A 26,466-nucleotide genomic window follows, 5' to 3' on the forward strand; every position below is an offset into this window, starting at 1 on the left:
CCTCACCGTTCGGTATTACCTCCTGGGACGGGCTTTCACCCTCTGTTCAGACCATGCCCCGCTCCGGTTGCTCCATCGCATGAAGGATACCAATGTGCGGATCACCCGTTGGTATCTGGCTCTTCAGCCGTTTAAATCCGAGGTGATCCTCAGGCAGGGGGCACAGATGGCTGTTGTGGACTTCCTCTCTAGGAATGGGGGGGGGGGTACTGGGCAGGCCGGATGGCTCCCTGGCCTGAATCGGGCGGTGGGGGCGTGGTCAAGTGCTGGCTTGTGAATGGAGAGCGAGATTGGGAGATGAGAACAGTAAGGATCATCACCTGTCAATGATTGTCTCTAACAGATGTTTGTCATTGCAGTGAGAGTGGAGATGGAGTTAAAAGCGAGCCAGATGCTAGTAGAGGAGGAGAGAGACCCGCACACACACCCGCTGAGCCTGTGTGGCATGAGAGTGTTGCGAGAGAGTGTTTTTGTTTTGATTAGCAAATAAACATACCATATGAGTTGAAGTTCACCGTTCCCGATTCCTCCTTTCTCACCCCAAGAACCCGATTCTTTTACACAGCCATATCAGGCTAGAGTCATATTCTGGCCAGTACTACAGAATAACAGGAGTGTGAGAAGCATAGTACTAATAAACCAGACAGACATGAAAACGCCAGGTTCAAAATCTTTATTTATTTGCATTAAAAGAACAGTTTTAACAGAGCGTGCTTTAATAACAAGTTGGTAAACAGGTGTCACAGAAACATTATGAGGTGTCTGCTGTAACTGAGCCTTTTCTTTGGCATGAGCCTTCTAAAATACGATAACTAAGACTACATATAGATCTCTTATATATTATGAAGTCATTGATGCAATTACCTTTTTTAAGGAAATGCAAATATAGATTAGGGATTACAAGAATCAGCAAAAATTAGTTAAAATTTTTTTAAAGCCTCAAAAGATGTAAAACCTAATCCCTTTTCACATTTGAAAGAGACATCCACCCAAAGCAAAAATACACACTTTTATATTTTTGTTCAGCGTTAGAATATTGAAATGAAAATATGCTCAAATTACTCACATTGTGCAGAAAGCACAATTGACATAACAAACACAAAAAGAGATGATAATTTTAGTCTTATTTGTTATAGTGTTATATAATTTTCCAAAAAAAAAAAAAAAAATCAGACCCATTTGTTTGGTCAGTACTGTTCTATTTGGTCAGTACTCTTTTCTTTCAAATATATCAGCTAACAGCATCATTTTATTATAGGGTGTGTATTGTAGTGAGTGGCATAGTGTGCACAAATATCAATTGTTTGTATTGCTACTAATATGATGGGGGTGGAAGGGGGTATTCTGCATCCTAAATTATATTTTAAAACTTGAATTCAATTCAACAATCAAAATAAATGTTAATTTTTCTCACTTTTTCTGATCTCCACCACTTTCCACACATTTGGGGGCTAATTTGCATCCAGCTGGGCTGAATGTTTGCTTCATCACTTCCATATGCCTGTAATCTAGACTGGTCCCACAGTGCATGTTTAAGGCCTTTCTCAGCCAACACCATGCCAACAGGAGCTTGAGAAATGGTCTCTGAAAAAGCCATATATCAAAAGCAGGAATGCTTTCTTAGTAAGGTCCAAGACACATGTGGAACTCAGGGAAGACAAGGATCCCCATGTAAGATGCATTTCAGATTTGAAACAAGCCAAACACAGAACTGATATTTTATGATGTGTGCTCAGGACAAACAAGGGTAATCTAATTGTTTATTCTTCACTACAAAATGTTTGTAGTTCATGTAAATACTCTTCCAAGCTGGATTTCCAACTTCTTTTGGACCCTGTATATATTTCTGATAAACAGAGACCAGTGTTGTATTATTCGAGATTGGTCACAAGACCACTTTTTGAAGGTCTCGGTCTCGTCTCGGAATCGACCGCATTTTTACTCGGTCTTGTCTCGGTCTCAAACAAAGAGGACTCAGGATTTTATTTCAAGACCGGGATATCACTAAATTGCCTGTGCATTGTCTGATTTATTTGTTAACATCATTACTGTGATTGGATGTAAAACTTCCTGCTTCAAATGCAAGCAATAACTTGACTCATTTCTAATTTGAATGTTTTGTTACTGTTAAGGCTGTCACCCCTCCCCACCTCCCTTCACACGCACTCCAAGAAAGTAAATGCGGGAGACATGAGAAGAAACTGTGGCTGTCTGAGAGATGTCAGCCAAATCTTCTGTAATACAATTTGTCTACCTAAACCAGTGTTTCCCAACCACTGTGCCCACTAGTGTGCCATGAAAGATTGTCAGGTGTGCCATGGAAAATTATCAAATTCCTTGAAAAATATAAAAATAAATAAAAAAAATACATTTTTTTCCCAGTATTTTAATGAAGGCATAGGGACAGTAAAAGAGTTTAAAAGTTGCCAATTCAATATATTTTCCATTACAAAGTATTTTACGCAACCAGTTTAAATATTTTGCCCATCATAACATTACTGTTCTAACAACCTCTAGTCGCTGTCAAACGCAACTCCTCACATGCCCACAAAATTATGCTTCATCGTCACACTTGTAGTAAAAACATTCAGTTAGTGAAACGAATGAATGAATAGAATACAACTGGTGTATTGTTTTACTCAAAGACTAAAGGCTGTTTATTTGTGCACAGCATAGAGTTACAGATGTTATGAACAGATGTGGATTACTTGTCATGTTTCTCTCATGAAACATAAAAAGACTATGAAGAACTGTTACATACGATTACTAAAAGCAAATTCTCCTGTTTTAAACAAGTCCAAAAACACCGTGATTTGATGTGTAGATTCTGAGGTACTGTAATCTTCACAGAGCGCGTTTGACATCTGAACGGAGGCCGGGCAGCTGCTCCCGGGTGCTAGTGCCTGCCGGATCCAACCTCTGTCATAGCGACTTATGTGTTTTTTTTCTCTCTCTATCAACAACGCGTTTTTGACTCAGTACGACTTTATTTCCAGAAAATACAAAAAAATTATTTGCTGTGCCATTGCAAGAATTAATTTGCAAGAACAAATCTACAAATTGGAAAAGACACAAATTTGTTGGTTTTTCATTATCCAGTTAGCGTATTGGCATCTGTGACCTCATTATACAGCATACCTATGATACTTGCGTTTTTTGCATAGCCGATTTCAAACATTACAAGTTCACGCTACTAAGACAAACAGAAAACATGGACAAGTTCTTGAAAAGGAAAACTATTGACGATGGTTATGTGGGATAGTGGTGTGCCATGGGATTTTTTAATCGTAAAAAGTGTGCCGTGGCAGAAAAAAGGTTGGGAAACACTGACCTAAACCACAAAGAGTTCATCTGCAAAAAAGCGTCCAAAAGAAATCACACAGCAGTATGTAAATTCTGCAATGCAATACTAACCGAGACGGCTGGGATCACGTCAAAAGTTTATCGGCACTTAGAATGGAAGCATAAAGAAAGGTAAGCTAAGTGTAAGTAATGCTAGCAAAGCTAGCTAGCTAACATTAGCAGTCTGCCTCTTGCTGCATTCCTTTCAACTGGGAAAGTCGGATTTTCCAACTTCCTACAGGGAAAATTGCAATGGAACGCCACTTGAAGTCGTATTTACAACTTGGAAAGTCGTGCGGAAATTTTAAACTCCGATTTCGCCGAGATGCAGGTACGTGACGTCACACAATCTTGTCGGCACCCAGGAAGATGTATAAAATAAGTGATAAACATTCACTTTTATTAAATAATATAGATAAATTAGCCAAAGTTCCTATATTACATGATATGAAAGCTTGTTTAACAAACGTTAGCAGAGTAGCAGGTGTTCAAAACGTTAAATTATACTCTCTTTTGATAATCGTACACCTGTAGCACAAATGCAAGCGTTGCAGATTGTTTATGAATTGGGTTGCTAGGAGACATCTCTGGTGACAGTCAAACACCTGCTAAGCTAACGGGAGCATTGCAGTTTTGTTTCCTTTAACGTCATCTTCCGAGCATCTGGCATTGTAATGCCTTTAGTCGGAGATTGGATATATCAAGTGGAATATCCCACATCCGATTTGAATGGAACACAGCATCTGTACCTAATCTCATCTTCACCCCTCACCCAAAGAGATTTAGCGAGTATTAGCTATACATATTAGCTAGCTAAGTATTTACTGTTTTTTAGGGCACTAGTTTCAGTTGCTTGCCAGCTATTTGCCACCTAGCTAGGTGCGCAAGCTACCTAATTTAATTAACATATATTGAGGGATGTAGCTAATGCAGTGTTAACTTTGTGAGAGATTGAAAGTACAGGGCATGTACTGACAAATTGTTTTTCCCAAGTTAAGTTTTTGCTTGTGATAAACAATGACGAGACAGGCCACATAAAGCTATGTAGCTAATGTATATAAAGTTACATTACATCAACATTAGCTGATGTCAGCTCTGACATAAACGCTACACACCACGGTAACACTCCCTCACTTGGGTGAGAGAGCTAGAGATGTGACAGCAGAGAGTGGAGACCGAGTAATGCGCCTCCACTTATATGAAAAAATTTAATTTTAAATAGGCTTGGCATTCTTTGTTCTATTTTCTATATTTAGCTATGTGGTTAGCAAATTGCACACATTTATACAAGGTTTGTTGTTGGTTCAAAAACAACAAAAAACATACTATATTTTTTAAGAAAAGACAAAGAAAAGTGAAGACTTAAGTACTGAATAACTGTTTGATATATTCTGTACTTAATGATGGTTTCTAGGGGAAGAGTCATCCAGAAAACCTGATGTGATGCACAAAAGTTTTATTGTTTTAGGTGGATGGTAAAACTTGGAAAAGGAGTGTTGAATAAAGATGGTTAAGTTGATTTCAGCTCCTTAGTGTTTGTTTATATTTGTTTGCTCATAGAAAACAAAGGAAAATTCACACACAATTTACCTCTACAATGCCTTTTGATTATTTTATCAAGACATTTCTCATGGCACACACACACACACACACACACACACACACACACACACACATGGCAATAAAAGAGGTGAATGAAGAGGAATCTTCATTTGTTTTCTGTGGGTGTTTTTATGGGAATGTGAATCTTTCAGATCAATTTAAGGAGTGCCTATGGTTTGCATGTTCCACATTTTATCGTGTATCATGCAGTGTGGGACTCGCACTGGTCTGGTCTTGGTCTTGACTTTGTCTCGCCCTGCCTTGGTCTTGGTCTTGACTTAGTCTCAACCCCTCAAAGTCTTGGTCTTGTCTCTGTCTCGATACACTCTGGTCTTGGTCTTGACTTGGTCTCAGTTTAGGTGGTCTTGACTACAACACTGACAGAGACATTGTAATATATTTATTTTGTATTTTTGTTGTTTAATCAGAAGAAAGGGCATCAAGGCTGCAAATTATCTTGATTGCAAATAGCCAACATCACTTTCAGCTGTGCACAAGCTGTTCCAGAAGAAATGAATTGGGGGCTGAGAACCAGGCCATGGTTAAAACATTCCCTTCGGGTAGATGGATTGCACTTGGCACCTGCTGACTCTTTTGGCTTTAAGCATTTTATTTTTCTTTGCCCGCTTTCATAGCTGACAGATAGGCACCACAACAGGGTTGACAAAACAAAAGGTCTGGCCAACAGTGTAACATTAATGTCTAGTAGTATCAGTTTGAGTGAGTTCTCACAAGTAAAATGTTTATTAACAGACTGTTGTATCAGCTTAGTTAATAAGACTGCTTTCACATGGACTTTTTAAAATAAACACTAAATGCTTAAAGGACTAAGGACTAGCAACAGGATTAAGGGGCCTACTTTGCAAAAGTCACATAGTCCTTGAATTTTTCCTTTGAATAGACTATATTGTGAGAGACAAGAAGTCTCTGCAAGGACTGTACTCTGCCAGGACTGGGCAGATGTCTGGGTACTTGGGGGATGGCTGGCACTGATAAGGAAGAGAGTGTTTTCTCAGCTAAGGAGGGTGTCAAAGCTGGAATGGAGGGTCAGGACATTAGGATGCTTGCACTACAGCAACACCCTCTGCTTGGCCTGCAGTTGCAGCTTCTGCTACAGGGCACTTTTCATCCTGCATGTCTTCCTTTCCCTTTTCCTCCTCTCCTTCCTCTTCGTTTTCTCCCTGTAAATAATTTTGGGACACCTCTATCTGAGAGGCATCTTGGAGCAGTGTCGTAGAAAGGGCATACTCCTCACTTACATCTTCTGTGATCGACAGCTCAGGCTCAATCTCAGCTGTGCCATTCAGGATGCTGGGCACCTCCTTCTCCATTGCCTCCACAGCCAACATAACTTCCTCCTGTCCTGGTGCAAGTTGGCAGTGAACCTCCTTGAAGGGCAGGTCTTCAGTTGGGCTCTCAATTGGAGCCAGTTCGATGGAGGCGATGGCACTTGGTGAGCTTTCAGGTTGAGATGAAGCTTCAGCCTCTGGTTCACTGTCCCCGCTGCGAACCTTCTTGATGTTGAAGGTGAGGGGAGAGACCTTGAAGGAAGAGCTCTTGGCACTAGGGTTCTTCTGGTGGTTTGGTGTCAGACTTTTCTTGATTTTTTCACGGTTTTCTGGTGACACAATCCTGGTGCTGATTTTGTTCATCTTCTTCTCAATATTCTGCCTGGAGAAAGCTTTCTTCAGGCTGTCCACTTTCTTCAGACTGGAACGCTTGATCTTCTCAGCTCGAGATTTTTGAACTCTGGACTCAGCTTCAAGGTCCAAAATGGCCAAAATTTCATCTTCATCCTCCTCTGGTCCCTGCTCCTCATCCGAAGAGAGGGCAATGGTCTGAAGACCCTCCTCTTGAGAACGGTTGGCATCAATGGCCGAGGTCTCCTCCTCCATTTCAGGTAACGGTGCAGGTTCCTTCACAAAGACACTTGATGGGATCTCATTTTCCTCCTGCACAACAGAAATGTACAACAGTATGTGAGGATCAAGTACATTTTTAAGTTTACTCTTACACCTACTTACATATTACATATACATTGTCACCCTCTCAAATCCACATAGGATTAACCTTACTATACAGTTCTGCCCAGTTTGGTGTTTTTTGGATTGCAAAAAACGCTATGTAATAGGCACTGATTTCCCAACTTTCTAATACCTCAAAGAAATCCAAGTCAGTTCCCAAAGTACTGCTGACAAGGTTTGTATTTGTATTTGCCTGGAAAACTGGAGTGTAAAAATTCCGACGATGCATAGGACAGACATGTCTTTGTAGGAGATACATTATCTTTAATAGTTTCAAAAGTCATAACCTGATTTTATAAAAACAAACTATAAATTATCAGAAGGTCTTAAAATAATCTAAATGCACTGAATTTGACAAGTCTGAGTAGTCTGATTTGTTTCTTACTCTAAACAATTTAAAATTTTGTTATTTCATAAACTTCTCTGAAAGCCCTAACCAGAGAGCTAAAAAAACCACTGAGAAAAAACACCTTGTATCAGAATATCATAAGACAATACAGTGTTATGTTACAGTGTTAGACGATACATCATGTCTTCAGGGTCATTCTTCTACTATGAAGTAGCAAAAAAGTATAAATATAGAGTAACTACACATAAGATGCACTATTTTGTAAAAATGTTGGTGCCAAGGGGACAAGAACATTTAGTGTGAAAAACATTGTATACCTCCCCTCTTTTCCCTCCTGGAGACAATCATAAAGCCTCAAGAATAGTGAGACTGGGGAAGGAAGGCCAGGCATGACCCTACACTGCTTATATCAGAGTTTCCAATGAGTTTTGGAAAATGGCCAAGACAGAAAGAGAGGGAGGTAGGCAAATAAAAAAAAAAAAAAAAAGATAAAGCAGGGAAGTGTGGTGTAGGGCTTTGAAAGGGAGTAGGATTCAGGCCAGGAAGCAGTTGGGGTGGAGTGCAGCAATAGGGACACCTGGACAGCAGCACTGTTTGGCCCCCCGCCCATCAGAATGTTCCATGGCATGACAGAAATGCACAGGATAGTCAGAGTCCTCTTTCTTAGCGATAAAACTCTAAATTCTCATACGGGTGTGGTCACTTCACACAGGATACCTCCCAGTTAATCGCTTGAACTCTTATTTTGAACAGCTGTAAACATAAGAAAAGCACACACACAAATGTACACGTAAATGCAAACACAAACTGTCTTAATGTTCACATCTGCTCTTCTAAGATGATAGAAAGGTTATGTTCTCCCCTGAACCCCTCATTGAAAATCTGGCCTCACAAACTCTGTGTGTGTGAGGGAATGTGAGTTTAGCTTGTCGAACTGTGGGGATAGATTCAACCTAACAGAACAGAAAGGATACATAATGACTGACGGTAATCCCTGTGGATATTTGTGATACACTAAATCAGGGGTGAAATATCACTTTTGGGATTTGGCAAATCTGTCCAACCTACCACAGAACTTTACTTTGGAAGGCAAATATGGATCAAAGGTATTGGTATGATATTGCTAATTGTTGGAGAATATACCTGGCCAACTCCCTGCAAATTTTAACATGAAATTTCCATTTTTTAAGTTCCATCAAACATTGACTGGGGTTACTAGAGCAATTAGTCAGCATTAACTTGGACACTAAATACTCAGCTGTAGAAAACAGAGTGTGACGTAAGATTTACTGTAATGTTACATCTGGATTTAAAATAGGGAAGTGTCACAGTCTTTCCACTTTTTGGCTGTGGTGAGCATGGGTGCATTAATGCATGGGGTTACACAGGCTGAAGGGACCCCGTGGTACCTTTATGCACCACTAATAGTCTAAATGTTGGAGGTGGCTATGTTTCCTTAATAATGACCTGATCAGCACATGTTAAAAATTAACCAGTATTGTAGTAGGAGATGCAAAATGATAAACCTATGGAAATCCTAATTATTATTATTTTTTATTTTGAGCATTTCAGGAGTGAAACTTTTGGGCAAAATCAGCCTGAAAAACTAAAAGAACTAGTGGAATGTGTATAAGATATACATAGTCTTGTATTACAGTGTTAATATCTGTGATACACATTTGCTGTTGCAGTTCCAACAGATTATAAATTAGACAACAATGAATGCCACTTATTGATAGCACCAAGTTACACTTGTTACCACAGCAAGAACAAATAAACACAAGTACTCGTCCTTCAGGGGATACTTAAAAAATATATTATTCATACTTTGTTTATTCTTTCAGCAGCTAAATCTATTATATAAACTGTTTTTTTTTCTTTCACTAGAAAACATAAGAGGGCGAATCTGTCACATTTCACCCCCAAATCATAGAAAATAAACTAACTAATTAATTAATAAAATAAAAAATGAAAACCTACTTCTCATAAAGAAGTTTAAGCCTATTTTAAGGACAATTCAATGTTTTTCATTGTGACTTATTTTCATGAAATTTCACCTCTAAATTGTCATTACTGTAATGTTTCTTGATGTTTTCTTTTAGAATGTTTTTTATTCCCATTGTTTTCTGTCCATGTAATGCTTTACAATTACTTTTTCAGACCATAACAATCCAAATGCAAAAATAGAAAAACGTAATAGTTTGAAACTTTCATTTTTCATTTTTACTGGTTATTTCAAGAATGGATAATTGATATTTTCTCTAATTTTCTTCATTTTTACGTTTTATAAATTGTGACTTTAGAAATTATTTTTGGAATAATTGACTCATCACCAATTTTTTATTTTTCAATTTTTTTGTGTCTTGCAATTTGTGCAGTGGGCTATACCATAAGCACGGGGGTAGTAGGTTAGGGAACAGAGTGCTTATTACTGCACATTAGGTCCAACCTAATTAATAATAATAATAATAATAATAATAATAATAATAATAATATATATATATATATATATATATATATATATATATATATATATATATATATATATATATATGTATATATATATATTTAATGTATTTAGGCCTTTATACGGAGCATATACTTGCAATTTACCAGGGCCTCATTTCCCAAAAGTATCGTAAGCCTAAGTAGATCAAAGAATCCATCTTACGATTCATCTTAGTTTTGCGGTCTGTTTACCAAAGCCATTGTAGTTTAAGTAGTACTTCAAAATACTCGTAGATTTACAAGTGCTCTGGAGTAATCGTAGAGCAATAAGAACATCGTAAGGACACAGACTTATGCAGACACCTGCAGGACAAACGCAAATTTACACGTAATATAATTTAAATACCTAAATTTTATGATCATTTAATATCATTATACATTCATCAGAGAGGGAAGGAAAAAGTTAATAACTTGCTGCCCTGCATGAAAATCGTATGTATAAATTGGCTCCTCATCCTCTTCTCCTCTTCTTCCTCTCCAGCAGCCAAGGGTGCTCTCGCCCGCACCATGTTGTATAGTACTGCACATGTTGTGTTGCATTTCTGTTACCGTTATCGCTTTTGGGAGTAAAGAGCAGTCCTCCATTTGATTTGTGAATGTCCCGAAAGCGCAGTTATACGAGTCTCCATATTTTGCACTCCGCAATAACAGTAAACTTCATTATATTCAATTAATGCTTTTCATTGGCAGGACCAGAAATATACAAATATCATCTCCTTGTATGATATTCACTGAAAGAAAACTGCCACATGCCATGGTGGCTGGTTAAGTGAAGAATACCTGATTCCTAAAATTATTCGCAAGTAAATTCCTTTTAAAGGTGTTAATAGATTAGAATAGATATCAATACATTTATGAAGCCTATTTTTATTTTTTTAATGACAGCGCAAAATTCAGGGCTCTTTAATGCAACAGCGGCTGGCTGGACTGACCAACCAGTATGTGGCAGTTTTCTGCCAATTCGGAAATTTGACCGTTCTAACAGCAAGTAAATTCCGTAAAAAGGTATTAATGAATAGAACTATAAGAATAGAATAGTATAATTCCTTAGAGTGAGAGTGAACGAGGAGGGCAACATTCAGAGCTGTTCAACACAATAGCAGCTGACACACAGCAGGCCAGCCACCAGTGAGCAAAAGTTTCCTTCCAGTTAGAAATAAATATCATAAAAGGAGAAATGGAATGGCAAGTAAACTCCGTATAAAAGCCTTAATGCATAAGAAAAGATTAATAACCCTAAATTTAAAAGGAAATGAAAAGCAATTCAGAAGAGGTCACCATTGTTTATTACTAGTATCCTATGCGTTGTATATAAACTAGATAAAAAAGTGATACAAGTGGTATGAGGACTGACACGTGATCCGTCAGTACCAGCTTCTGCCAGCTAGCGAGAGATCAAACCCCTATCATCCACTATGCAGAGCGAACAACGCAAAGCCTTTATGCTTGCATGACCCACTTAAAGTGTAGAGATCTGGCGCCAAGTTGGAGCTCAGTGGGTCGCGGCTCTCGAATGGTCTGTTTCAAGGTCGTAGATTTGGCTTGAACATTGGGGGGTTGCAGCGTGAAGCATTTACCCATGTTTCCATTGATCATGATATAAATAATGGGGGGGAGTTAAAATTGGTTATTAGTCAATTATTAAAAAAATAGTTCCTAAAGTCACAATTAAAGAGCACTTATTATGGTTTTTAAATGTGCCTAATTTTGTTTTAAAGGTCTCATACAATAGATTTACATGCATCCAAGGTCAAAAAACACTAATTTGCTCATAATTTAAATTGCAGCATTACCTTTTTTTCCCAGTGTCAAAAAGGACTCGTTCAATGATCCATTCTAAAGGATTCATTCTAAACTACTCCTTTCAGAGAGCCTACTCTGCTCTGATTGGTCAGATGTCCCAGTCTGTTGTGATTGGTCTACCGCTTAGTGTAGTGTTTGACGACGGGACAAAGCTGTTCACGAGCAGCCATTGAAGATCAGAGGCATGTTTTTTGTTACCAAATTACGCAGGTTAGTACAGGAAGTAAGTCTGGAATTACTAATGACTCGTTTCAGGTGTTCAGAATCGGTTCTTTCTTTTGGGAGTCAATAACTCCATTTGTCGTGCACTTTGATTTTTGAAACTTTGCAGACTTTTTTACATTCACAAACAGCTATATAACACACTACATGAAAGGTAATATTTGAAAAACCATAATAGGTGCTCTTTAAGAAAAAGTAAAATTGAAGAAAAGGACAATTTTCGATTTTTGAAGTAATGGAAAATTGTCGTATTGTCATATTTAACCCCCCTATTTCAGGGATAAATATGAATATTTTGAGATTTGCCCTGCAAAAACACAACTAAAATGCATTGTTGTATTAGTATTTTCCTTTTTAACAAGGCAAAATTGACCAAAGATAAATACAAATATAGCATTTATGAGATTAAGATTTTTCTCAAATGTAAATCTCTCAAGGTATAGATTTTAAGACAAAACATGGATGAATCAGTGCTGTGTATTTACAGCTTCAGCATTTCCTGTATGGCTTTGATGCCTTTGACATTGCTCTTGATTATGCTTGTTTCTGGTCAGTCTCGTGACAAATATGTCACCGTAGTGACTTTTTGCCAGCATCATCAATATGTCATTGTCATAGCGTTCTCACCTCAGTTCGGACGATTCTGTCACAGGCTAAGCAATCTTCGGATTTAGTGTTAAACTGCAATATGTTTAATTACACTTGTAGATATGAGTTTTAGTTAACTTTTATATTGATATTTTAGATCACCTAACCCAACACTGAAACCCTAAACCTAACAACTTATCAACAATATAAAACATGTAACAGGCAAGTAAATGTAGTCATGATAATTTTATTTACAATACACTATAATATGTATATTTTTGAACACCTAATCCTACTCCTATGCCTAAACCTAACCAATAATATAACAACAATATAACAAACCAAAAATACAAAAGATGTAACTAACAGATGCAAGTAGTACTCCAAAAATTACTAAAAAGCACCATAAAAGTATTTCAAATCATATGGCATTTGAAGTCTTCTGAAAGCATATGACAGCTCCATATGAGTAACAGTGTGAAACTGAAGATATTAATCTCTGAAAATATTCCTCTCCATAAAGATGTGTTGCGCATCTCATTAAAAGATTTACACATCCAAACATTAGCAATCTTTTACATTACATGCGAGAGCAAGTGGCATTTGACATCACCGACGTCAAAGCTATCGTAACACATTTCGGCAGGGGAACGTAAATTGTTGATAAAAGACTTAAATTTGGATTTGTTCTTCACACAAAGCAATCACACATCATTGGAAGATCCAGAGTACAGCCCACAAATAGCATGGATTATTTTTATGACCATGTTTATGGTGCTTTTCTCATTTGAGCTGCTAATCTGTCCAATGGCAAACAATGGCAAACAATGAGCAAAAAAGTAATACAAAATTAAAGCAATGAGTAAATAATGACAGAATTAAAATGTAGCATTGTGTAAAGCAATGGACTGCTCTGAAATCAGTTGAATCCAACATGTTAGTGACATTTAATATGGAGGGTTCCAAAGGCAACATTTTAGTGGAGCAGGCAGAAAGTCCCCACACGATTGTTTGGTCATGAGAGTGTGTTGCTTGTTTCTATTTGCATGTTTTCTGGTTTTGTCCTCAGGGCTCAAGAAAGCAGTCTATATCTCAAACGTATAGAGTCTATGAAAAGGAACAAATAAGATGTGTTGAGCCACTGGACAAGCCTGTATGGCAGGAAGAATGTCTATCAACAATTATTAAGTCACGTTTCTGTCTAAATTGGAGATTGTACAGCAATGCCATGACTCACAAACCTTCATCATGCAGGAAAGCCTCTAAGAATGAGAGTGGAATGTTGACATTTTGATATATGTTTGAGTTTAACAGTGGTTTGCGTCATGACTTGGCTCCATTTTAAGTGAACTATTTCTCTTGACTTTACAAGGTTCATCTTGTTCCCAGAACTAGTGCATTGTTAATTACAGTACTTCAGATGATTCGCATATACAAAGTTACATACTCTGTTCAAATTAAGCAGCAAATAGAATAGAGCAACATCATGCAGGTTTAAACATTCCTCCTATGCATTACGGCTTCCTTAGGACACAAGATCCTCTCCTTTCCTCAGTGGTGAACCAAACAGTTCATTTTATATCTGAAAATCACTTGTAAATGACTACATCCTCCTCACTTTTTTCATATTTAGTTTTGTGGGAATCTTTTGGACTTCTCTCACAATATATTTTTTTCTATAAAGACCAGTGTTGGGTGTAATGCATTACTAGGTAATTAATTACTGTAATTAAATAACTTTTCCTTGAAAAAAGTAAAGTAAGGGATTACTCTTTATTTTTCGTAATTTAATTACTATTACTTCTGATGTAATTGCATTAAATACTGTATAGGCTATAGAACAATTCTATATAAAACAATAGTGAATTTAAAATCGAAATTTAACTTCTGATGTTAAAATGTATGTTTTTTAATTTAACGCTGCCCCCTTAAATTCTTTGGCCATTTCAAGAATAATTTATGTGATTTAATATTATTTATTTGAAAGAATTAAAAGAAGTTTCAGGTCTATCCTTGTATTGTTCATCTGGTCAAGGTTGATATGGGTTTTAAAAAGTAATTAGTAATAAGTAATGCAATTACTTTCAAACAAAGTAATTAGTACAGCAATCTAATTACACTGTAGAAGATGTAATTAGTAGTTAGTAATTAATTATTTTTTAATAGTAACTTACCCAACACTGATAAAGACCATGGCTGTGTCTCGTTTCGAAGGCTGCGTGCTAGGTAGGACGCATCCTTTGAAGGCTGCAGTATACCAAGCGTCCTCCTTTAAACAAGTCTCGTTTAAACGAGACGGACTTTGAAGGACAAACGGAAACGGAACGTAACATGGTTGCTATGACAGCATGCCACTCTTTAACAAGTGCCAGTGCTTTGAGTGAGAAGGTAACAAATTCCCTTTGGAAGAGAATGTATGAGGTAAAATTTAGGAGAGATATAATAGATTTTACAGGTGTAGTTTTAGTCTAATACTTTATTTTAATTATATATTAATATAATTATACATATTATATACTCTGCACCCATCTACTGAGGTACTTTAACTTGGGAATTAACATTGCGTTTGAACATCATATTTACGGGCAAATTGGTGTCATTTTCTTTAGACATTTCCGTTGAAGCAAAGAATTGTAGGTTGTGAGTGCCCACGAAGGATACACCTCATGCATCCTTTGAATTCTCGTGAAAGAAGGTCGCATTCGAATTCTGCATTCGAAGTGTCCTACTCGCGTTTCTGAAATGAGACAGCCTCGATGACGTATGCGGCCGACAAATGTGACCTCCGGAGGACGCATCCTTCCAAACGAGACACAGCCCATGATTGCCTCGTTCTGAGCAGCCTGTCAAATGATACTCTACATTTGATTCATTTGTGTACTAAACCAGTCCTTCTTGCCTTTGGCAACATGGGCGCTTGTGATAAGTTGATACATGCTTTCTTATGTGCAGGAGATAAATATACAAAGACCTCACAAGAGGTAAATAACGTTTCTCTTTTTGTGGTTATTCAAGCAATGCATTTTCAGAGAAAACAGGTTTTATTTTAGCTTTGGCCAGATGTAGACAGTGCTGATATACATATGCTTTGGTGTCCGTTATTACGTAAAGTTGATCAGAGCTTCACTCATTTCAATTACACATACAACACACCAGTCGAAAATCTGGTCACACCTGACTGAATGTACTGAATGTTTCTTGTGAAAACCTTTTGTTCTAAAGGCTATAGGGTTAGCCTTAAGCTTAAATGCTTGAAATTAGTTTTGTAGACAAATATAAATTGTGCTTAAATATGTGATTATATTATTATTATTTTTTTCATCTTTTTTTAAATGGATTAATTAGACTCTATAGTGATGGAGAAGCAGTCAACAAGTGGCCAGCATTCCCCTTCAAAACTGTTTAAAAAGGATCCCAGGTGGATATATTATGAAGCTAGTTGAGAAAATGTCCAGTGCAGAGCTGTAATGTAGGTAAAGTGTGGCTTTACAGAATTTAAAATATAAGATAGTTTTGATTTGTTTAACATTTTGTTGTCACTGCATAATTCCTATACCAGGGACTAAAAATTGTTTTTTAATTATTATTTTTTTTTCATTTCGATTAGAAATTATCAGCATGGAAAACATTACACGCATAGTATACTGTAGCCTATATAACATCTTAACAATAAATGGATTCTTATATTTAATATATCCCCAAACAACATTTAAAGTATTTCAAATATACATCTGGCCATCTAAAATCAATATAACCTAAATCTAAATCTCACTCCTGCACTAAATGTCCTTTGGACTAAATGTCACCTTATATGGAATGAATTATTATTTAAAAATAAACCTTAGTGTACCCACAAAAGGCCCATGCACAGACCCTTTTCTTAACCATGTATTTATGTGTAATAATTATACACTCACTGAACACTTTATTAGGAACACCTGTACAGCTACATATTCATGAGATTATCTAATCAGCCAATTGTGTGGCAGCAGTGCAATGTATAAAAACATGCAGATATGGGTCAGGAGCTTCAGTTAATGTTCACATCAACCATCAGAATGGGGAAAAAATGTGATCTCAGTGATTTCAACCGTGGCATGATTGTTGGTGCCAGATGGGCTGGTTTGAGTATTTCTGTAACTGCTGATCTCCTGGGATTTTCACGAACAACAGTCTCTAGAGTTTACTCAGAATGGTGCCAAAAACAAAAAAAACATACAGTGAGTGGCAGTTCTGTGGACGGAAATGCCTTGTTGATGAGAGAGGTCAACAGAGAATGGCCAGACTGGTTCGAGCTGACAGAAAGGCTATGGTAACTCAGATAACAACTCTGTACAATAGTAGTGAGCAGAGTAGCATCTCAGAATGCACAACATGTCAAACTTTGAGGTGGATGTGCTACAACAGCAGAAGACAACATCTGGCACTTTACAGTGAAGGTATTCAGAATATAGGAAAGCACATGCTTACAGTATGTTCTAATAAAAAGAGAGAAGCCTCATTTTCTTCGAGTAACAGGAAGTGGTGTAATTCTGAAAATGTTGTTTGTTTTCGATATTCATTTTTGTCTCTTGAACCATTTTTAGTCCCTATCCCATATTCTAATATTTCATAGTTTTTATGAATTAATTATTATTCTAAAATGTTGAAAATAGTAATAATAAAGAATGAGTAGGTGTGTCCAAACTTTTGACTAGAAGTTTATGTTCACAAACACACACACAAATGCAGGCCCCTCTCTCTACCATGCTCTCTCCTAACATTGCTGTCAATTAAAGTGTTATCAGTGACACTATCCAGTTGTTTTCTCAATACTGGCTTCATGTTCTAAACACACTTGACAGACACATCACCTAAGGCCTAATTATGAAGGATTGGTGGCAAATATTTGGTCAGGGATGGGGTGTGGAATGTTATTGGAGAGTGAGTGGCTATGTTTGAAGGGGTTGTGGATGGTGGGGGATTATTAGCAGGCTCATGTAATGTTTTTATCTCTAGTGATGCAGTGGGGCCTCCAGCCCATGTGATTCGCTAAAAACATGCTTGTGTAACAGGAGCCAGCTGATTGATAGCTGTGCAATGTGTATAAACCTCACTCTCCTGACCTCAAGAGGTGCACTAGCGACTGACGCTAGGGGCGGTAGCCTTTAGCCTCCTTGTTAGCGCACCCGCTTCCCATGTACGGAGCGGGTAGAACAGGAGCGTCACACTTGCATTCCCCTTCCTGCCACCTATTAACATCATATCTGCAGGAAGCAGCTGTTTAACCTCATACACGGTGTTCATGTGCTCTGCTTGAAAAACAGGCATGTGCTCATGTAAATTCTCTCTCTCTCCTTAATACACAGGAATGTTTGCAAAAACTGAGGAAGAAAGAGAGAGAGAGAGAGAGACAGAGAGACAGAAGAGAGAACGGTGGAATGGTGGTGATGTGTATGTGTGTGTGTGTGTGTGTGTTTGTATGTGTGTTTTTACTGTGTACCTGTGTGTGCGCAAGTGTAGGTGTCTGTTTGTGTATGTGTTTACATTAGAGATGGGACAATATGCTCACTGAGCACTTTATTAACACTATAGTCCTAATAAAGTGCCAGATGTGGTCTTCTGCTGTTGTAGCACATCTGCCTCAAGGTTCAATGTGTTGTGCATTCTGAGATGCTATTCCACTCACTACAATTGTACAGAGTTGTTATCTGAGTTACCGTAGCCTTTCTGTCAGCTCGAACGAGTCTGGCCATTCTCTGTTGACCTCTCTCATCAACAAGGCATTTCTGTCCGCAGAACTGCCACTCACTGTATGTTTTTTGTTTTTGGCACATTTCTGAGTAAACTCTAAAGAAAATCCCAGGAGATCAGCAGTTACAGAAATACTCAAACTAGCCCATCTGGCACCAACAATCATGCCACGGTCAAGATCAAATTTTCTTCCACATTCTACTTGTTGAACATTATCTGAGGCTCCATACTCATATCTGTATGATTTTATGCACTGCTGCCACACGATTGGCTGATTAGATAATTGCATGAATAAGAAGGTGTACAGGTGTTCCCAATAAAGTGCTCAGTGAATGTATATTACATTTTGAAAAATCGCAAACCAAAATAAGTGAAGAATCACATCGAGGCAAAACTAGATATTTCGGAATTTGCAACATTGTTTTCTGTTCATGTGATCATAAATGAAATGAACAATCAAACATCAAAATCTCTGTCACTTTCCTCTACACTGTTCACAGGGTTCACACAAGGTTGCTTGGTAAAGTGCTTGAATTTATCTTTTAGAAATTTAAGTAATGGAATACCTGGAATATCACCTTGATTTGTTAAAAACTGTTTGAGATTAAAACATTTCTTCTGTGTAATGTGTGTCCATAAAAGATTAGATCCACACACTCCACTTTTTTTTGAATAATGTGTCTTTTAATATCCTTTCTGTTCTTTACAGTCAGTTGTTGATCAAAAAGTAAAGAGAAACATACATTTTAATCACACATAGCAGAGATGCGGTAAAGAAACCGAGAAACTCGTTATGTTCGCTGAACCGGTGTTGAGCCGAAATCTAACTCCCTTCCAGATTCTTACTCCCAACTACCTGATTGGTCCTTATCCCTAAAGCCCAACCCTACACCCACCCTTAACACTAACCATAGTAGGGAGTCATTGGTCCCTATCCCTAAAGCCCACCCCTACATCTACCCCTGACCATAAACATATAGGGAGTCAGAAATCAGCACGACACCGGAACACTTTTAGACGCTCATTGAACTCTTAAAGAGACTGTACAATTTTAGTGCTTTTTATACAAATGAATGTAAACTCAACTGAAATACTTGTAAATTGTACATTATTTCAAACAGTGACAGCTAATATCACTATTATTTATAACATTTCATTATATAATATTAATTGATAGAATGTAGACTTAATTAAAAAGATATATATATATATATATATATATATATATATATATATATATATATATATATATATATATATATAAATTCTACAAGAGAAGATCACAAACAAATAAACCTTAAAAAATAGTTGGCTACATTTAGGCTGATCATGTGCATGACAAGCAATAGAACTGAACAGAACCTGTCCAAAAATTATATATTATATATATATATCCATTTATTTATTTTTTTGGACAGGTTAGTAATTTTTCACATGATTAATGCCCTGACTATACATTGTGATCAGTTTAATGCCACTTTGGTGTATAAGAGTACCAATTTCTTTGCATAAGAGCAAAATCTGTACATTATTAAAAACTTTTGTGTATTCTCTCGTTTGTGTGTGTGTGTATTTATATATATATCTTAATAGCAGGCTGTCTGGAATTCTTGATTATGATTGGTCAATTGCAGTATTCTGCCTTTAAATATTTTTGTTAAATATCTTTTTTCCCCATAATAAAATAATTTAAAATCAGATAAATATTTCATGTGCATTTACTTATTTATTTGGTAAGTAGTCATGTATTAAGTGGGATTATGTGCAGTCAGCTGCACATTATTGCAGAATAATGTGAATAATTGCAGAATACTGTATACCCAGAAAGGGTAATCCAGAACCGATGCTTGCATCACCCCAAAGAGGTTTATTTTTTACTTACCCTTTATCATTAAGAAGAGGTTGAGAAGATCAGTGTGAAGGGCACATTTTTATTGCTACTTGATATAATTTATGTGAAGTCTATTGTGAGCTTTTTGGATGCTTTGTCCTAGCGTTTATCTATTGAAGCATGTCTCCCAACATGAGATCTCATGGCATTGTGAGTGTGTATGGTTTTCTCTCTGTGCTAGCATTTCTCCATGTCACAGGACACACACAATAACAGCTTTTGTCTCTCCAGTGTGTGTGTATATTTAGGCAGAACCAAAGAGCCAGAGATCTGTCAGCATTCATAAACTTAGTGCAAAATCATGTCTGTTTTTATAGATAATTCCATTATGTGTCCAACTCAGGAAGGCATAGTGTGTTACACTTACAACCCTGTCAGACCAGACTTCACCTCCTTATTCGGTTTGACTATTGGTGTGCATTTGTCTGTTTTCCTTTTATGTGTTTGTTAGTGTATAAATGCTCAGTTTGTTCATCTTCATTTAGATTTGATTGTCAAATATGGATTTGAATGACTTGTTTGCATTTAATTTGATTCATTGGGTGAGTTGAATAAAGGGGAGTGATCAGCACCTGGAAGCAGTTTATTATATACCTGTCAGAATAACTACAAACATGTTGTGGATATGAATATACATAGTGAGTGCTGTTAAATAAACACTGAGAACTCATTTTAAAAGTCTGTTACACTTATTGTATGTGTGTATAGTCATCATCTGGATATACCCTAGTATGTAGATTAACTGTGACTGTGAAGTCCAGTCCCTTTCATGTCACACATTTCACATGCTTGTACAGTATTTAACCCAGTGCAGTGGAATAGCATAGGGTGAACCCTGAGGCAGGGGCCACTCTAAAAGAGCCTCAAATAAAATCATTTTCTTTTTTCTCTCTTTTATCACTGAGCAACAGGTATGTTGTAAATCCTCAACTGTACTGAAGCCGTTTTCCCATCTAGTCTTTTTTGGTCGCTTTCATTTGATAGTGCACCAGTGGGGACTGTAACAGCAAGCTGGGTTTGGAGTGAGATAATGGCTTTTTGATGGACAAAGGAAAACAAACACTCTTGTCTCCCTTCTCTCTCCCTGCAGGCCTTATTTCTCCATCTCTTTCCTCTACTCTCCCTGGAGAGGCACAGATAGCCTTATTAGGTGATAGTGCAGGGCTAGTAGTAAAAATATTCCATCTCATGCATTCCTAGATTTGGCTTCTAGTGTGATGAAAATTGAAGCATTGTGCACTGATCATAATGAGAACTTGCAGATATTGTGCATACATAACACAATCCATATGTTGACTTTTGGAAAACCCAGGGAAAATGAATTCAAAATGTTTGCTGAAAGTTGCTTCATACTTAACAACTGCAAAAGGAATGACAACATTGTTTGGCCTAACCCAGGAAATCTCCTTATAAGCTAAATAACTTTACAAGCTTTGTCCTTCTTGTCTCTTCTATGGCTCTGGTCACCAAAGGCTAGATCCATGTCTCATTGAGGTCTATTTGATTGTGGTAATTTGCCTATTTATATCTTTTAAAGAGAGAGGGAAAGACTTGCTCCACTTCTGGAATGTGAGAGATTGAGCCAGAGTTTCTGCTTATGCAAGAGCAGCATTCTCTCGCTCATGTAGTCCGCCTAAGGGGGAAAAGCCAAACACCCCCAATCCACAAGCAGCAGGGCAAGATAAAAGTGAAAAACACAGGCAAAGCTGGTGTGGTGAAAACCTGAACGTTGCTTTGGTGATGAGGAAATAAATTTAAGAGTGTTTAAAGAGATAAACTACTTGTTGACTGACGAAACCACAAAAGTGGTTTCACACAAAAGTCTTTGTCAAGTATGTTCAATAGTGAACGTTTGTATATAAATGTGAGAAAATTTGGCAGAATTAACTTGAAAGGTCTGCTTGGATCTCCTGCTGAAGTTTAACATGTCTGTTTAACTAGCTGAGGAGAATTGCAGTACTGGTTGGACTGTGATTTGCATATCATATCAAGAGAAACCCAGGCAACCCAAAGAGACAGCGCAAGGGGGTACAGTGAGGGAACATTAAAGTAAATAAGATGAGCATAGTCAGAGAAAGTGTGTGTGGGTCTTTTAGGCATGTTTGGGTAGGAAATGTCCAAGTTCTAGGAACACTTTGCCCCTTTGTCCACCCTAGTCCCACCCATCCTTATAATGCAGTGCAGATCAATGAACCAAAAGAGCCCAGAGATGGATTACACACATATTCCCTTAGAACAAGAACAGACATGTCTGAACTGCTTTGCGAATGCTTAGACAATTAAAAATTGCAAACTAAATCTCTTTCTGCAAGTAAAGAGAGCAAAAACATTTTGAGAAAGAGAAATGAACAGTGAACGGTGTGAAAAAGTGTGCATGGGAAAACCTTCCATCCTCATCTATCTACCACAGCTATCAGACTCTGAAAATTCTCCTACAAATAAACAACGTAGATGCCATAGCAACATGCACATTTGTGTGGAGCTGCATCAAACAGAACTCTGTCTCTGAAGGCTATTAGCGAACAAAACAACTATTCTCAAAAAGAGTGCTCTAGCTGTTTATGGCAGAGGGGAAAAGCTGAGGGTTTTCACACTAACTCATTGAAGGAAACTTACCTTCCCCTCTTAGTTTAAACATCTCTTTGCACAGAGAGTTTTTCTGAAAAATGTGTTTCACTATGCTCTCTCTTTCTCTTAGTCTGTATATTGTGTACTTCTGCAGTAACCACACAGCTGGGAGAAGGTAGGGGAAAATGGAAGGCCTCTCTCAACTCTCTCTCTTACTTTGGAATCATTGAGTCATTTGACTGATTGCAGGTCTTGCAGCAAACAGCAGCTAGCCAGTGTAGCATAGCACAGTTCAGCACGAGCCTTCTGACAACAGGATATACATTACGCTGCACTGTAGCTGATCTCTGGACACACCTTCTATTCAAGACTATTGTGTTTTAAATAATAGCTTTTGGCTAAGCTTCAAAACAAGCCTCCCTATTGAGTATCTCGCTCTCTCTCGAGCTCTCTCATTCTCTCTTAGTTTAGAGCCCCTATTGCTTTTCTTTCTGAAACACAGGGACACTCTTGCAGGATATTAAGGTTAATACTTTGAGTCAAGCACATGCTTTGCGAGAAAGTAGAACAGAGTCCTTGATTAAATAGTTATTTAGGTGCTCTAAGTTCCCTGAACTTCCATAATAAACAAAGAAATTGATTTCAGGTTTGACAAACACAGCACACTCAGCAGTTTGGATTGTGCAGCCTTTAGCAGTAGAGATAAAACATGACCAGCTAATTTTTGCTTCCATGCTGCCCCACCTCAAAATGACCCTAAGTCAAATCAAACCCTCTCAGCATTGCTTTCATCTTTTCACTCTGAACTATAACCCTTCTCCCCTGCTTCAGAAGTGGACCCTCCCTGAGAGAGACATGTGATGTTATCTCCAACTATGAAGTAATTTGGTCTGATTCATTAGACTTTACTCAGCTGTGTAAAAAAGTAATATCCCTAATTGTCTGGAGCTGGAGTTGAAAACAGTTAAACTTGGTTCCACAAAGACATGCAGCAATGAACACACACAATGCAATCATTCATGTGTCTTTACCTGAGAACTTCAAATAGCCCACACCACCAACTGCCCCACTAACACACAAGCACACACTCTCCATTTACCTGGAAGATGAGCACTTTGAAGTTGTTCCTCCTAAGCAGGTGAGTGTGGTTGACCTCCAATTTCTTCACCTGGGTGGCCTGCTTATCCATCTTGTCCTTGACCTCCTTCATGTTGACGCTGACCTTACGGCTCTTCTCCAGTAGCTTGCTGACCGTGTTCGAGGTGGAGGTGTGACTCTTGGACAGCTTGGTCATATCGTTCTGGATGCCCCTCACGGCCCCCTCTATCTCAACTTGCCTCATCTCCATCTTGTGCTGGTTCTCTTGCACTGTGTCAAGCATGTTCACCAGCTTATCTAGAAGGGTCAGGACTGTGATGGCGTTCACCGGGCCTGTAGTTGAAACTCCATCTCTGGTGAGAGTGCCTGTGTTGGCCCCAGTTCCTGGACTACTAGGTTCTCCACTAGGGGCCATGGTGGCAGCATTGCCCAGATGGGAGAGGCTATGGGTGGGTGAAGATTGTGTGGGGCTAGGGGTGGGCACCACTAGCTCCTGGCTCTCATGTGCACTTATCATGCTGCTCCTCTCTGCCTGTACTGCATCTTCTCCCATTCTGAGGCTGTTCTTGATCTTGACAGATCACTCTATACAGGAAAATGGTCTTGTTCTTTCCTTTCCTTTCACCTTTAAGTAAGTCAGTCGTGCTGTACCGGACTCCTCTTCCACTTGATTTTAATGCCTCAATGCTCTTACAAGCTTTGATTCTTGTTTACAGGCTTGGGAAAACTTTTCAGCTTCCAGGTTCAGTGTTCCCACCCCCTCTTGAAGATAGCCACACTCTCAGTTTTTCCTCTCTCTCTTTCTGTCTCTCTCTCCCTCCCTCTCTTGCTCTCTGGCGCGATTGGAAGAGCAGCACAGAGGCTTCCACGCAGCTTAAAAAGCCCATCCACACCCAAAAGGGGTGGAGCTTGGTTACCATGGCAGTTAGCTCAGCCCATTGCTGAGGGAGTTTTATGTTTACATGTGTCCAGTGCGAGTACGTGGGTGTGTACGGTGGGATATGAGCAACTCTTTCCACATGTGGAGCCTCCCCCCAACTAACTTTCTCTCTGTCCCTCTAGGTCTTGTTCTGTTTATCTTGAAGAGAGAAATAGTATATTGAGAATCATGTTTGAACAATGACCTCATCTGTGCCAGGGAAATAAAGAGGGAGTGAGTGAAATAGATACACAGAGAGGTAGAAAGACATGAACAAAGGTGTGTGTTTTCCCATGAAGAAAGACTTGCTAAGTAACTTTTTGGAGTTGTCTGTGTTGCTAAACATGCACGAGTGAGTGTATTTATGTTTGTTTACAGTCTTAGCAGTTGTAAGTTTATTCTGGGGAAAAAAAAGTTACACAAACATTGTGAGTGGAGTCATTTTTCCTGCCTACAGCAGTAGCAGGAGCAAGGAGAAACTCAGCAGATCTGGAAAACCTTGCGTTTACACCTTGCTATACAGGGAAATGACATAACATAACAAAAACATAGTCAGGATGATCCACCAACTTAGTAGACTCATCCTGGAGGTAGTTAAGCAAGTTCCATGGGGTACTTGTAAATGTTTATATTGTTCTTTGTTAACCTATAATCTTAAAAAAAAAAAAAAAAAAAAAATACACTAAAAACTCACTGTCAGAGCTGTCAATAATTAATAACTACTAATGTATTTTTTTGTAGTTAACACATGGTCAGTTCTGTACTCATTCTGGAAAGTAATAATTTGTATGAGTTGGGTTCAGCAATTAATATGGATTAAACTTGTAGTAGAATATACATGCATTTATAGAGTATATAGGGGACACAAGGGTTAATTGTCACACTTTTTACTCCAGTGAATATTTCTCAGGGTAGATTTATTCTTGAATGTCAATTTTTGTATAGACATATAGTGTTGACATAAGTACCGGTACTTCGGTACCAAGTCGGTACTAAAATAAAAAAGATGTAACAATACCAGTGTTTCTACAGTACCGGTAGTACTGAACACCAACTCTGTCCGGTAACAGCGCGCAATATTACAGACACACAATTGCTTTAAAATGCTCACAGGCTTATTTTGAACGCATGCTCTGTTACTCCTTTTGCATTGAAATAGACAATAAATCAAATTAAAATTGTGCATGTCCTTGTGTGATTTACTAAACCACTGAAAGATGCAATCTTAGCGTGGATGAGCTGCATACATTAAATGAATGTATAAAACCGACCGCTCATACTCTGGAAACTCCACAGACATTGAGAATCATTCAAGCAGAGCACTATTCTACTGTGAACCACGCAGCACATGTAAACTATATATATAATTAAATCACAGAATTTGCGCTTTAATCTCAACTCAACTTTATTTATATAGCATTTAAAACAACAGAGTTCACCAATGTGCTTCACAGTAATAACATTTAAAACATAACATTTAAAAATGACCACATACACAAACACCAGTAGTCTAAAATACAAAACCTCCAAAACTGTGTCCAACATTTCATTTGTCGGACTCAAGGCCAGTGTAAACAAATGAGATTTCAGATGTGACTTGAAGGTCTTCAATGATCATACTGGGCCATGTTGTGAACTTTTTATGTAGACAAGTGACCCTCCGGTAAAAAACACACATAATAATAAAAGCACGATTCATAATAAAAGCTAAATGCTTGAAATTGAAGAAATTAAATAAATGGTATTGAATACAAATACATTACAACTGTATAGTAAAATGTAATATTCACTGTGATAATCATAACAATAATTAATCAAT

General features: G+C 37.9%; 1 protein-coding gene across 1 annotated transcript; it reads right to left on the reverse strand.

Moving 5' to 3' along the window:
- Positions 1-658: 658 nt before the first annotated feature.
- On the reverse strand, positions 659-24,592 carry LOC127446273 (caveolae-associated protein 2-like). Its single transcript, XM_051707045.1, has 2 exons — positions 23,730-24,592; positions 659-6,896 (listed from the first exon to the last, which is right to left on the reverse strand). The coding sequence occupies exons 1-2, from the start codon at positions 24,279-24,281 to the stop codon at positions 6,000-6,002; spliced, it is 1,449 nt and encodes a 482-aa protein (XP_051563005.1). The 5' UTR covers positions 24,282-24,592; the 3' UTR covers positions 659-5,999.
- Positions 24,593-26,466: the final 1,874 nt, after the last annotated feature.

The sequence above is a fragment of the Myxocyprinus asiaticus genome, chromosome 9 (assembly GCF_019703515.2).
Source record: "Myxocyprinus asiaticus isolate MX2 ecotype Aquarium Trade chromosome 9, UBuf_Myxa_2, whole genome shotgun sequence".
In the NCBI taxonomy this organism is placed as follows: Eukaryota; Metazoa; Chordata; class Actinopteri; order Cypriniformes; family Catostomidae; genus Myxocyprinus; species Myxocyprinus asiaticus.

What these genes read in the sequence shown, in the direction of transcription:
- LOC127446273 (XM_051707045.1), bottom strand. Translation starts at nt 24,281, where the DNA reads ATGGGAGAAGATGCAGTACAGGCAGAGAGGAGCAGCATGATAAGTGCA. An exon ending in TCAAAGTGCTCATCTTCCAG is followed by an intron (nt 6,897 to 23,729) that starts GTAAATGGAGAG and finishes TCTGTTGTGCAG; the next exon opens with GAGGAAAATGAGATCCCATC.